Source organism: Scyliorhinus canicula, chromosome 5 (assembly GCF_902713615.1).
Source record: "Scyliorhinus canicula chromosome 5, sScyCan1.1, whole genome shotgun sequence".
Lineage (NCBI taxonomy): Eukaryota > Metazoa > Chordata > Chondrichthyes > Carcharhiniformes > Scyliorhinidae > Scyliorhinus > Scyliorhinus canicula.
In genome coordinates this window covers 219101761-219114268 of record NC_052150.1, presented here as the reverse complement: position 1 = coordinate 219114268, position 12508 = coordinate 219101761, and the positions used below count along the sequence as shown (strand labels likewise).

General features: G+C 46.4%; 1 protein-coding gene across 5 annotated transcripts in view; it reads right to left on the bottom strand.

The window, feature by feature from the left end:
• The window catches only part of sec22c (SEC22 homolog C, vesicle trafficking protein), a 177666-nt gene that overhangs the window by 124898 nt on the left and 40260 nt on the right, over positions 1-12508 (bottom strand). For 2 of the 5 annotated variants that reach the window (XM_038798544.1, XM_038798545.1), the window contains exon 7: positions 10418-11340. The exons of 1 other annotated variant lie outside the window; for it this stretch is intronic. In XM_038798544.1, coding sequence (XP_038654472.1) covers positions 11140-11340 — 201 coding nt within the window. In that variant the 3' untranslated portion in view covers positions 10418-11139. Of the gene's footprint in view, positions 1-2175; positions 2277-6313; positions 7123-10417; positions 11341-12508 lie in introns of those variants that run through there. 2 more of the 5 variants (XM_038798547.1, XM_038798546.1) reach the window with 2 other exon arrangements.

Below are 12508 nucleotides of genomic sequence, written 5' to 3'. Positions count from 1 at the left end.
GGTAATGCATTTTGGAAGGTCTAATACAAGTAGGGAATATACAGTGAATGGTAGAACCCTCAAGAGTATTGACAGTCAGTCTAGGTGTACAGGTCCACCTGTCACTAAAAGGGGCAACACAGGTGGAGAACGTAGTCAAGAAGGCATACGGCATGCTTGCCTTCATTGGTCTGGGCATTGAGTGTAAGAATTTGCAAGTTATGTTGCAGCTGTATAGAACCTTAGTTAGGCCACACTTGGAGTATAGTGTTCAATTCTGGTCACCACACTACCAGAAGGATGTGGAGGCTTGAGAGAGGGTGCAGAAGAGATTTACCAGAATGTTGCCTGGTATGGAGGGCATTAGCTATGAGGAGCGGTTGGAGAAACTTGGTTTGTTCTCACTAGAACGAAGGAGGGTGAGGGGCGACCTGATAGAGGTCAACAAAATTATGAGGGGCATAGACAGAGTGGATAGTCAGACTTTTCCCCAGGGTAGAGGGGTCAATTACTAGGGGGCATAGGTTTAAGGTGCGAGGGGCAAGGTTTAGAGGAGATGTGCGAGGCAAGTTTTTTTTTTTACACAGAGGGTAGTGGGTGCCTGGAACTCACTGCCGGAGAAGGTAGTGGAAGCAGAGACGATAGTGGCATTTTAGAGGCATCTTGACAAATACATGAATCAGATGGGAATAGAGGGATATGGATCCCGGAAGTGTAGAAGATTTTAGTTTAGACGGGCAGCATGATCGGCGCAGGCTTGGAGGGCCAAAGGGCCTGTTCTTGTGCTGTACTTTTCTTTGTTCTTTGTTCCATTACCATTCGCTGTGTTAAAAGAATCTTCCAAACATTCCCCCTGGTATCTCTAGCCCAAAAACCTTCAATTGGTCTCCCCTAAAAAACAGCAATGATTTCAAAAGGAAATTGGATGGGCACTTTAAGACTACAAAGTCAAGGGGGAATTGGGACTGGCTGGGTTACAGCTGAGGCCTCCCCACATGGATTAGATGGACTGTATATAACTCTATATACACACAGAACAGACAGAACGTTGGCCAGTATATTTAGGGTGGTGGAGTTTCCCTTCCCACCACTCGAGGAATTGGTGGAGAGCACAACCCTGCCAATCCCACCTGCCTGCCCATTTAACACTCCAACAAGATAGTTATTTTGGTTGGGGGGGTGGAAGGGGGCTGACCCAATGTGAAAAGTAGGCAGCTAATGGAAATGCCGTCTCTTCCCCTCTTCCTGCCGGGAAGCTTCCCCCGTGTCCCTAAACTCCTGCCCGCCTGAAAATTTAGGCTTGATGTCCTAGGCCCAATCGCATCGTCAGTGACCTTTCTCCAAACACAAGGTCAGATGTGGGGATGTTCGCTGATGATTGCAACATGTTCAATGCCATTTATGATTCCCCGGGCACTGCAGCGGTATATTGAATAGCCGGTTTTGCTCAGTTGGCTGCACAGCTGGTTCTTGACGGGAAGCGAGCCCAACAACCTTGGTTCTATTCCTCTGCCAGCTGAGTTTATTCACTGCTGTCTGAGACTCTTCAACCAGTCTATTACTCAACCTTGTACCCAGGTACGAGATAAACAAAGGACAAATATAAGTTTAGGATTCAACCAAATTTATTATTAAACACTGTAAAAGAGTCATCCCCCCTTAAAGTATCCCAAATAATAATCCCAAGATTCTGTGCCGATGAACTCAGTCAAACGGCAGGTCCAATTCTCGGAGTGCTGGTTGTCTTTGTCTGCGACGGTGGATCTCGCACTATGATTCCTTCTGTCTCTGGTCTGTCGTCGAATCTTCTCTGTTACCTCTGTGCCAAGTCTTCAGTGGGGAGGGTCCTTTATACGCCTCTTAGTGCCTTTCCAGAAAGTTCTCTGGCCCTCAGCGGGAAGGGGCCGCAATACCCAATGGAGTTGCTGATTGCAACTCTGCAGGACACCAGGAACCCACCCCCAGGGGCCCATCTCTAGGTCACCGCACCTCTCCCTCCACCCCCACCCCTACCCCCCGCAAGAGAATTTAAAATCCTGCTGCTTCTGACTAAAGTCTCCAACTAGCTGAGCGGTGGACGAGGTTTATTCCCAGTATCTGGAAGGGCTGTATGGGTTTCATAAGCAGAGCCACATTGCCATTATTCTCAGATTCTTCACCCTGGCATACAAGTTGTGTTTTTTTCTTTTCTTTTCAGACTTTAATCAAGATCACGACTGCTCCTGGGCCTGCAATTGGGCCCTTGGTTCAAAATAAAAAGATGTTTGCAGAATAGGTCTTTATTTTTCAGTAATTCCCTTGATAATGCATAAAGAAATTTTAGTCTGACATGCAATGAAAATAAGACTAACGACAAACAAAGCATATAAAATATCGTTAAACATTTCCCTTTAGTTATTGTAGGATAGTGCAAAATGAATTGTTTTGAAAGGTCCACCTTTTCACTCGAGGAAAAAGTTCATAAATATGCTTCGTAACAGTGTGCAAGATTTAACGGTACTGATCTGTAGGTAGGATGAGTTAAGTAGTCTCCTGCAATGCTGTAAGATTGTACATGTACCTCTGACACATAAAAACATTTTATTTGACATAATCCAGGCGTTACTTTGAAATTAGAGTCCTCCATAAATCTTTTTTTTAAAAACTAATTAGATTAGAGGACATTTTAGGATATCGAACCTCCTCCTTTTCTTAAATTCAAGCAGCTGCTCTACGTGCCTCTCATTTTCTGGACAAATTTGCCTCGAGCTTACCTGTTACCTGTAAGACTTGGAAGGTAACCTTACACCTCGTCAGCTTCACCGTGTAACTACTGTCCTTTCCATGGAAGGTTTTAAAACGAGAGAATAAAAATGGGCAGGCAATTAGGCCACCCAGCAAATGCCCCTTCTCAACATTTCAGTATAAGCCATCCATCTGGGACTCAAAATGGAACTGGCTTCTGGGTGCCATTGAGCAGAGCCATGGTCCTTGCGTACACAGTGTCCGATTTTGTCTGGCCAGAGAAGGGTATTATCGTAAAATAACATCCAGAGCTTCCTTCAGCATTATTAGCGTTTGGCTTGTACTTTGCAAATCACTCACAACTGTGCGTTTACTGAACATGGCAGGCTACACAGGTCAGTGCACTTTCTCAAAGGACACCCGCCAAACATGCAAAGCAAGAGCTGGTCACAGATAAATTATACTTTCTGCGATTAAAGAAAAGTCCCCATAGCTCTTCTCAAGCCAATAAAAAGGCTGATCACATGGAGGAATGTTTTAATAAGTGTTAAAGTGCTCCCACGTCTGTGGAGCTCTGCAGCAACACAGGAGCAGCAGTGAGCCATTGGGCCCTGTGGGTTTGTTGTAATATTCCATCACTTCATCTGTCTCGCATCCTCACTATCCTCAGTTGACGCGTATCCATCCCCACCACCATCAAGTTTCCCAAATTCAAGGGAATTTGGGACAAGGTGAGGCTGATGTACAAAAATGGACACAAACATGTTGGCACATTCCTATGCTTCAAAAATTCTTATGCTCTCACACATAGCAAATCTGCCTAACTAAATGCAATTCAACCATTTTGGTCTTGTGAATACAGGCAGAGCCATAAAGGCCTCCTGATATTTATCCAAAACAAATGAGCCCATTGGTTGAGCATGACCTCAGCCACATGCAGCGCACTTGCTGAAATCATACATACAATTCCTACAGTGCAGGGGGAGGTCATTTGGCCCATCGAGTCTGCACCGACCCACTGAAAGGGTACCTTATCTAGGCCCACTCCCCTGTCCTATCACCGTAACCCCACCTAACGTGCACATCTTTGGACACTAGGGGGTAATTTTAGCATGGCCAATCCACCTAACCTGCACATCTTTGGACTTTGGGAGGAAACCGGAGGAATCCCACGCAGACACGGGGACAACGTGCAAACTCCACAAGTCCGGAATTGAATCTGTGCCCCTGGCGCTGTGAGGCAGCAGTGCTAAGCACTGTGCTGTCGTGCTGCCCTGGAGAAGGATCTCCTGCTAGCCCTTCCTGTCACATTTCCCTCAAATATAAATACAAACTTTTGTGAAGTACTTTTGAGATTGATGAAGGCGGCGAAGAAAAAAATGGGCTAGGTTTGAGTCTGGGCGGTAGTGTCAAGCGGTCAAATATCAATTCACCTGCCTGCTGCACCCCACTCCCATTTAAGACACAGTAACGGGAGCAAGCCAGTCTTTGAGCTTGTTCTGCCATTCAATCAGATCAATGAAAACGGGGAGAGCTGTATAAAAGACGGCTGCACCGATAATCATCCACTTTATCGTCAAAAGTCAAAATCAACCCACTTAACGTCCTTCTAAAGTCAACAATCCCACGGGAAACTTCCGCCACACGAGCAGCTTCACTTTCCACACACCGCAAAATAGCACATTCCCCGTCTCTTCAATTTGTACAAAGCTGGACGTTAAGACAATTCAAGAAGCATAACCAGATTGCCCTCATTATGAAGTATTTTTCTTGCTGTAGTCACTGACATGCAACATCTTCCACATGGATTTAGGGTTGCGGTGCTGCCTTGTTCCCTCTCTAAAGCAAGTCAATATAGTGTCACGCTAATCATTTTTAAAAAAATCTTAGAAACTTAATGTTTACAACGAAGAATGTGAGGAAATGCAACAGAGCTACACCTTTTCCTGCCCACATGTACTTCATCAGGGATGTGGCTGGTAATTGTTCCCAGCTTTTCACAGGTTTATTTTTAAAGTCAGTGCATAGAAACTGTTCACCTGCTTGTCCAGGATTACCACATCACCACTGAAGACAAGTCAGCGCAGTGATCCAAACTGGTTCAGTGCCCCACTCGTATGACTCCACTAATCCGGTACCCCCAACAAAAACTCCTTCATTCCTGCAAAATTCCGGATGACACAGCAAGAGGCAAAGTCCAGCTCGGAGATCTCTGCCCAGGGTTCCCTCACTGCGAACTGCTGGGACAAAGGGCTGCGAATGTTTGGAATCCACTACCCGAGGGTGGTGGGGTGCTCCATCATGGACTGTATTTAAAGCTCGGTTAGACATCCGCTTGGCCTCTCAGGGAATTACAGGACATGGGGGAGCGGGCGTGAAAATGGAGTTGTAGCACAAGATCAGCCATGAGCACGCTGAATGGTGGAGTCGTCTCAATGGACAGGGAGATTTCCTCCTGCTTCTATTTCTTACAACATGGAAAGGCCATTTGAACCAACGAGTTTGATCTGCCATTTTGATCTGCTTCTAGACTCATCTTTCATTATTATCTGCCCTTTCTCTCCCCCCCAAGACTGGGTAACTACCTCTCCTTTAAGTGCCACATTTACTCTTTGCCCAGTACATTATACATTTTATGCAAGGGTGGTTTTTGTTCTTGATCTGGTGTTAACTGTCTTGGATCATGTTTTAAGATTATGTCCACCATCCGAAGGAGAAATATTCCACTCGAAACGTTAACTCTGTTTCTCTCTCCACAGATGCTGTCAAACCTGCTGAGTTTTATTTCTCCAGCACTTGAAAGAACAAGATGACGTTCCCTTGTTGTGGTCAGGTTGGCAGACCCACATTACCCCGACTGAATGCGGGTGCCCATCCCAGCTCCAGAGCAACGGGCAAAAATGTCAACGAACTGGGACTTCCCTCTGTGCTCAGAGGTCAATTCATCACTTGTTCTGGTTCAGGCTGAAGACATTTAAGACAACATGGAGTTTGTCTGGTTAGATTCTTGGCCCCTGTTGAGAAACAAGGACAAAGATCCTAGGCTCTCCGTAAAGAACACAGGACATTAGCGCTCATCTCCTGTAATGTAATTTTAAAGCCTGCAAGGTGAAGAATAGGAGATTTGATGGAGGTGTTCAAAATCGTGAGAGGTCTAGATAGAGTAGATAAAGTAAAACTAGTCCCTTCAAACTTGGCACTCAAATTTGAGCAGGTGCAACTTTTCCTTTGTAAAATCCACCCGTCTGATGGTGTTGAAATATACAGGACTCCGAGGGTACTTGTTCGGGTGGATACCAGGAGGCTGTTTCCTCTTGTGGGGGAGACTAGATCGGTGGGAGACAGTTTAAGATATCTATCATTTAAGATGGAGGCGAGGAGAACTTGTTCCCCTTAGCAGGGCAGCACAGCGGTTAGCACTGCTGGCTCACAGTGCTAGGGGCCCGGGCTCGATTCCGATCTCGGGCGACTGTCATTCTCCCCGTGTCTGCGTGAGTTTTCTCCGGGTGGTGCTGTTTCCTCCCACAGTCAAATATGTGCAGATGTGCAGGTTAAGTGGATTGGACACGCAAAAAAAAAAAATTGCCCCTCAGTGTCCAAGAATGTGCAGGTTGTGTGGGGTTACGGAAGAGGTTGGGGGAGTGGGCCGAGGTGGGGGTGCTCTTTCGGAGGATCGGTGCAGGCCCGATGGGCCGAATGGCCTCCTTCTGCAGTGTGGGGATTCTATGATTGTCAGTCTGTGGAATCCTCTTCCTCAGTGAGCAATTGATGCTGGTTAATTGAATATGTTCAAGTCAGTCTGTGGAATCCTCTTCCTCAGTGAGCAATTGATGCTGGTTAATTGAATATGTTCAAGTCAGAGTTGGACAGATTTTTGATTGACCGACACTTGCTCCGGGGTCCTATGTTCTTACAACCCGGGCAGATTTACCAGGTAATGAAGAGTCCTGGTGCATTATCGGAAGAGGTTAAAACGTAGTCAGATGGAACGATAACCAGAGGACACCAATTGAAGATGAATGGCAGAAGACGTGAAGGAAAATCCTTTTTTCTTTTACACAGCAAGTGGCTATTGCACCTGCGAGTGTGGCGAAGGCAGGTTCAATCGTAGCTTTGAAAAGGGAGCTGAACAAACATCCGAAGGGAGAACATTTGCCAAGATACAGAGGAAGGGTGGAGGAGTGGGACTAGATTAAACCGCTCTTGCAGAGAACCAGCATGGGTTAGATGGGCCGACCAGCCTCCTTGTGAGCTGTAACAATTCAATGATTATACAGTACATCAGGTTTGAGCAGGAACCCTTCAGCTCGGTATCCGCCGGTCGTTTAAATTTTGAGCTTCTTCATGCAGAATCGACTGGTCACCGGAAAACGAGCGCATCGCAAAAATAACCTTTTTTGCTCCAAAATGTGAGTAACCCTGTCAAAGTTCAGTGATGTTAGAACACCAAAGACATCATCCATAGTACCACATTTACACAAGGCTGTTAGCCAAGACATTGCATTAGATGTTGAATAAATAAAATGCATTTTTTTTTTTAAAAAAGCTCACCTTAATAACACATGCTGTAAAAAATAAAATAAATCCCAATCGACATTGTGTGCATCGATACTGAAGTATGATTTGTAAACAGACGATGTAAGTGCAAGGTCATTTTTTGGTAAAATCATTTCTTCCTTGTTGCTGTGTCCAAAATTCCAGACAGCTCTATCTAATGGTGCACAATCTACTGGTCACTTCGCGCCTGAAAGTCAGAACGACACTGCGCAACGTGGCCGGTAGATGCTGGAAGAGCCGGCTCCCGGCATCTACCCGGCTCGCTACGCCTCGTGAGATCGAATGCCCATTTCGGACGGGATCGCTTTTTGGAAAAGCTGCATATGAGAGCGAGACAGCTAGTCTCACTCGATATGCAGGCACTGGTATCTATCCCCTTCGCAGATCTCGGGTGATAAATGTGGACCAGGCAGAATATCATACGTCGGAGTTTCCCAGGGGATTGCAGGCCCCTAGGTGCAGGATGGTACCCTGACCTGCTGGTACCACCTGGGCACACTGGCACTTCCAGCCTGGCAGTGCCACCTGGGTGCCAGTCTGGCACTGCCCTATATTGCGTTGGAGCCCTGATCTCTCGCTGCACTGAGGAATTCTGGCTGTGGAACTCCACAGTGCAGAAAACGGGGCCAAGTGTGGCCTCGGCTGCGCGCTCCCGAGGCCCTGATCTACCCGGATGGGCGTTAGATAGCGGTGTGTTTCTCAGGGGTCCTAGCATCAGGAAACACCCGGCTAATCTGGCACTATGGGACTCTGTCCCCATTGGGGAAGATCGTGCCCACGGTTTTTTTTTAAAAACACCACATGGACTGCAGTGGTTCAGGGAGAATGCTGCTCCCATCACCATGAAGGGCAGCAGGGAAGGGCAATAATAAATACCAGCCTTGCCAACCACATCAAAGTGAAAATAACTGAACCTTTCTCATGACACAGGCCGTTCCTCTGTATTTTTTCCAACAGCCTCCACTCCCACTGCACTTGCAGGATCGCAAGATAATTCGAAGGATTAGCGTCCATTGATTCAGCAGATCCAGCGCTGACGCAATGGGCCAAAGGGCCTTTTCTGTGCGGTAGACCTCTATGACTCTGGGATCCAGAGCAAACAATAAAAATGGCTTAATACAGACAACGCCCTGCAATGGCAGATGATTAATGTGAAGCGGCTGCCATTTAACCCATGCAGCTTAGCGCCGCCATTTTTAAGATCGCTGCCCATCGGGATTGAACTCCCACGCAGCCAGAAAGGTGAGAGGCCAGCAATAGTCGCAAGCCTACCCTTCAACCTAGACATGCAGTGTCACACAGCTGTTTTTGCGTTGCTATAAAATCCACGCCGGAGCATAAATAAACAAGACAGATTTACCAAGTATTAGGACTCCCGTGGTATTATCTGAAGCAGTTTTATGATTTAAATGTGGGCACAAGTTTCCCATTCCCTTCCCAGGTGCAATGCTAAAGGACAAGATTTTAATTAGGTATTTTAAAAGGCCTCCAATTCATCAATACCAACACCGCCCAAACAATTATTACCTTCCCTTCGAAACTTGCTCCACTCACAGTGTGCATCATCTCATGGGGAATATGACCTGCAGTCAAATGGATTATACACCATCTTGGGGCTGCCAAAATCTGCCCTTTGGAAGCCACTGATTACCATGAGTTGCACTGAATCATTGTGACCGTGTCAGGGTGGAAAGGTGGTATTCACATTTTGGATTAGGGATGGGTTGATTGAGGAGAGAATAGGGTAGGCGGTGACGTTACGGGAAGGTTACCTTTGGGGCGGCGCTGATCGAGGAAGATCTGGGACAGTTTAGGGGCCTCACGGTAGCATGGTGGTTAGCATCAATGCTTCACAGCTCCAGGGTCCCAGGTTCGATTCCCGGCTGGGTCACTGTCTGTGTGGAGTCTGCACGTCCTCCCAGTGTGTGCGTGGGTTTCCTCCGGGTGCTCCGGTTTCCTCCCACAGTCCAAAGATGTGCAGGTTAGGTGGATTGGCCATGCTAAATTGCCCGTAGTGTAAGGTTAATGGGGGGATTGTTGGGTTACGGGTATACGGGTTGCGTGGGTTTAAGTGGGGTGATCATTGCTCGGCACAACATCGAGGGCCGAAGGGCCTGTTCTGTGCTGTACTGTTCTATGTTCTATGTCTATGTTTGCCTTCGGCTGGAAACATCGGAAGATAGCCGCTCCAACTCTTAATTCCTTAAAGCAGGTCCCTGACCCCCCACCCACCCACAAATAACAAGAAACGGGCGGCTGAATAGGGTGGCACAGTCAACATTGCCAAAGTACTGACAGCACTTGAGAAAAGTATCTGGTGGCGAAACGGTGGAGAAAAAGTTAACAGCTGAATCAAGATCAAAGAATATTTGACGCTTATTTCTAAAGAATTGCAGAGCACAGAAAAGATGAAATTGAATAACTTGGATGTACTTGTTGCAGGAGAAAGGTTTCCAAGTATTTCGGCTGCAAGTGCCGCCTAAAATTACCCCCCTCCCAATTAAATGAAAAACACAGAGACTCGTGAGCCAGTTAAACTGGAGAGAAATAACACTGCCCTTCCCAAACAGTATAACTACCATCTGAAAATGTGAATTATTGGACTAAATTTTGACACTTTGTCTCCTGACCTGTCCTATTAATTAACACTATTCTATTTTTAAAAAGTCATGATCAAAGTCTCACTCGGACACCAACAAGTAACACAGGGTTTCTTCCCTTATCTTTCAAATACCTTGCGCCAATGTTTGTGTTTATCAAGGGCTGTGTTGTCGAAGCCGACTTCTGTTCAGGAATCTCAGTATCTAGTTCCAGCCCTGGCACAACACAACCTACTGCTGCGACAAGCTCCCTCTCTGCCATCCCATCCACTCCCTACTGCAGGTAAGGAGACCCCTTCCATCCCTCCAGACATGCCAAAGTATCACTTGATAACATTTTCAAATCCCTGCACCTCCAAACGGACAATCAAAATCTAACCTAGGAAGCTATGTATAAATGTTTGGGTCACAAGTATCCAAAACACCACACAAAACCATTAATATTTACAGGAAATCATCCCATCAGTGAATATGAATCCTGCGCACAGTATGCAAGGTGAAAGATCTTAACACCCAGCCACGTGAGCATGGGCTTTGTAATTTAACATGTGGACAAATTTTTTTGTGTGTTATGTAAAGTTATCTCTGATTCATTAGCAATACCTTAAAAGTGTAAGGAAAGCGCATGTGTCTGCACGCTTTTCCCATGACAAGTTGCTCCAGCAACTTTGGTTGAATGGAACCTGGCCATGTAAACCGGTCACCTTGTAATCACATCCTCTCGCCAGCAGGTGGGGCTGCAGCACCAGGACAGGCAGAAGGATACAATTACAGGGAAGCAAGTTGCCAATTGCCATTTTGAACAAGGACGTGGCGATTTACAATGGAAATATAAAAATAAGGGCAGAATTTCTGACTCTAAGGTTAGGGTTCGAGTACGTCTGCACTTCCCTTGTCCAATCCTGGTTCTGCCCTCTCAACCCGCTTCCCTTGAAAACCGACTCTTGGCCTCGACTCGCCCTGTGCAGCACCGGAGGACTTCGGTCTGGTTGTCTCTGTGGTTTTAGTGTCCCAAACTTGCAGATTAGTGTCAAGCATTTGGAAGGTAACACACGGTAACGGAGTCATCACCTTCCTCCCTTCCCAAGGAAAAGTCTTTTCGCGGGGCTTGCATTTTGGGGACGGGAGCCATTTCATGTTCCCCTGATGAAGTCTTGAGGGTTCTGTTTCTGAGGTGATGACAACAATATTATTAATATTGAAGGCATGTCTGAGGATACTGGGTCGCTGATCCTTTCCATCAGTGGGGATGGTCCTTAGTCTCGGACGCTCCGGGGTATCAGACTCCACAGTCGGAGGGCCGCTCAGTCAGCTTTCTTGACAATATCTGACGCGTGGACAGAGAGGCCACCCCCAGGTGGAAGAGGATCTGCCAAACGTTCCTCAGTCCAAATAAATAAGAATTGCACATACAAATGAGAAAAAACGCTCCGGCTGCCTTGATCGTCCTCGCTGAGGCGTAGAACAGGTACAGGTAACACTGGAAAAGGGATAAATGTTACCATTAAAAAAAAAATCTCTGCACATCATAGTGTTTGAATCAATCCACAAGACCACGCTTTATTCATACAAGGCAGCTGAAGTGTTGTTCAAACAATGACCATCATCAAAACTGAAAGGCATGGTCGACGCAAATCGAAAACTATTTAATATGTTACTTTAGTTCGTAAACCTCAGCAGGCTTAAACTCTCATAGGGACAGGGGGGCGGCAGCACAGTGGTTATCACTGTTGCTTCACAGCACCAGGGTCCCAGGTTCGATTCCCGACTTGGGTCACTATCTGCGCGGAGTCTGCACGTTCTCCCCGTGTCTGCGTGGGTTTCCTCCGGGTGCTCCGGTTTCCTCCCACAAAGTCCCGAAAGACGTGCTTGTTAGGTGAATTGGACATTCTGAATTCTCCCTCAATGTTAGAAACAGCTCCCAGTTCAAAGGTTATTCTCTGTTTTTTGTCTCTTTCCAAATTATTTCCTTGCAGTTTATTCTGCCCTCTTTAAACAAAATTGTATACGAGGTGTGGGTGTCACCGGCATGGCCAGCACTTGTTGCCCAGCCTATAAAACGGAGAGGCTCGCTCGGCCCATTTTAAAGAGCAGTTAAGAGTGAACCACAATGCTGTGGGTTTGGAGTCCCCCGAATGATATTAATAAACCAGATGGGTCATCATTAGACTTTTAAATCCAGATTTTTATTGAATTCAAATTGCATCTGCTGTGGTGGGATTCGAACCAAGATCCCCAGAGCATTAATCTGATCTTCTGGAGCTCCGGTCAATGTCAATACCACCATGGCATTGCCTCCCGATGCAGGGAAGGAACAAGCAACGGATGAAAAAAGTAAGTATCAGGACGGCGATCAAGTGATTGCTGGACTGCTGTAAAAAAAATCAATTTGATTCCTTTAGGGAAGGAAATCTGCCGTCCTTACCCGGTCTGGCCTACATATGACTCCAGACCCACAGCAATGTGATTGACCCTTAACTGCCCTCTGAAATGGCCGAACAAACCACTCAGTTGTATAGGGATGCGTTACCAATGCTGGACACCCACATCTCGAGAACAGTTCCTTTTAAAGGTCAGACAACAGAAGATGAAGGGAGTAAACTGCAAGGCGTGAATTTTAAAAGAAACAAAAAAACAGACAATAAGTT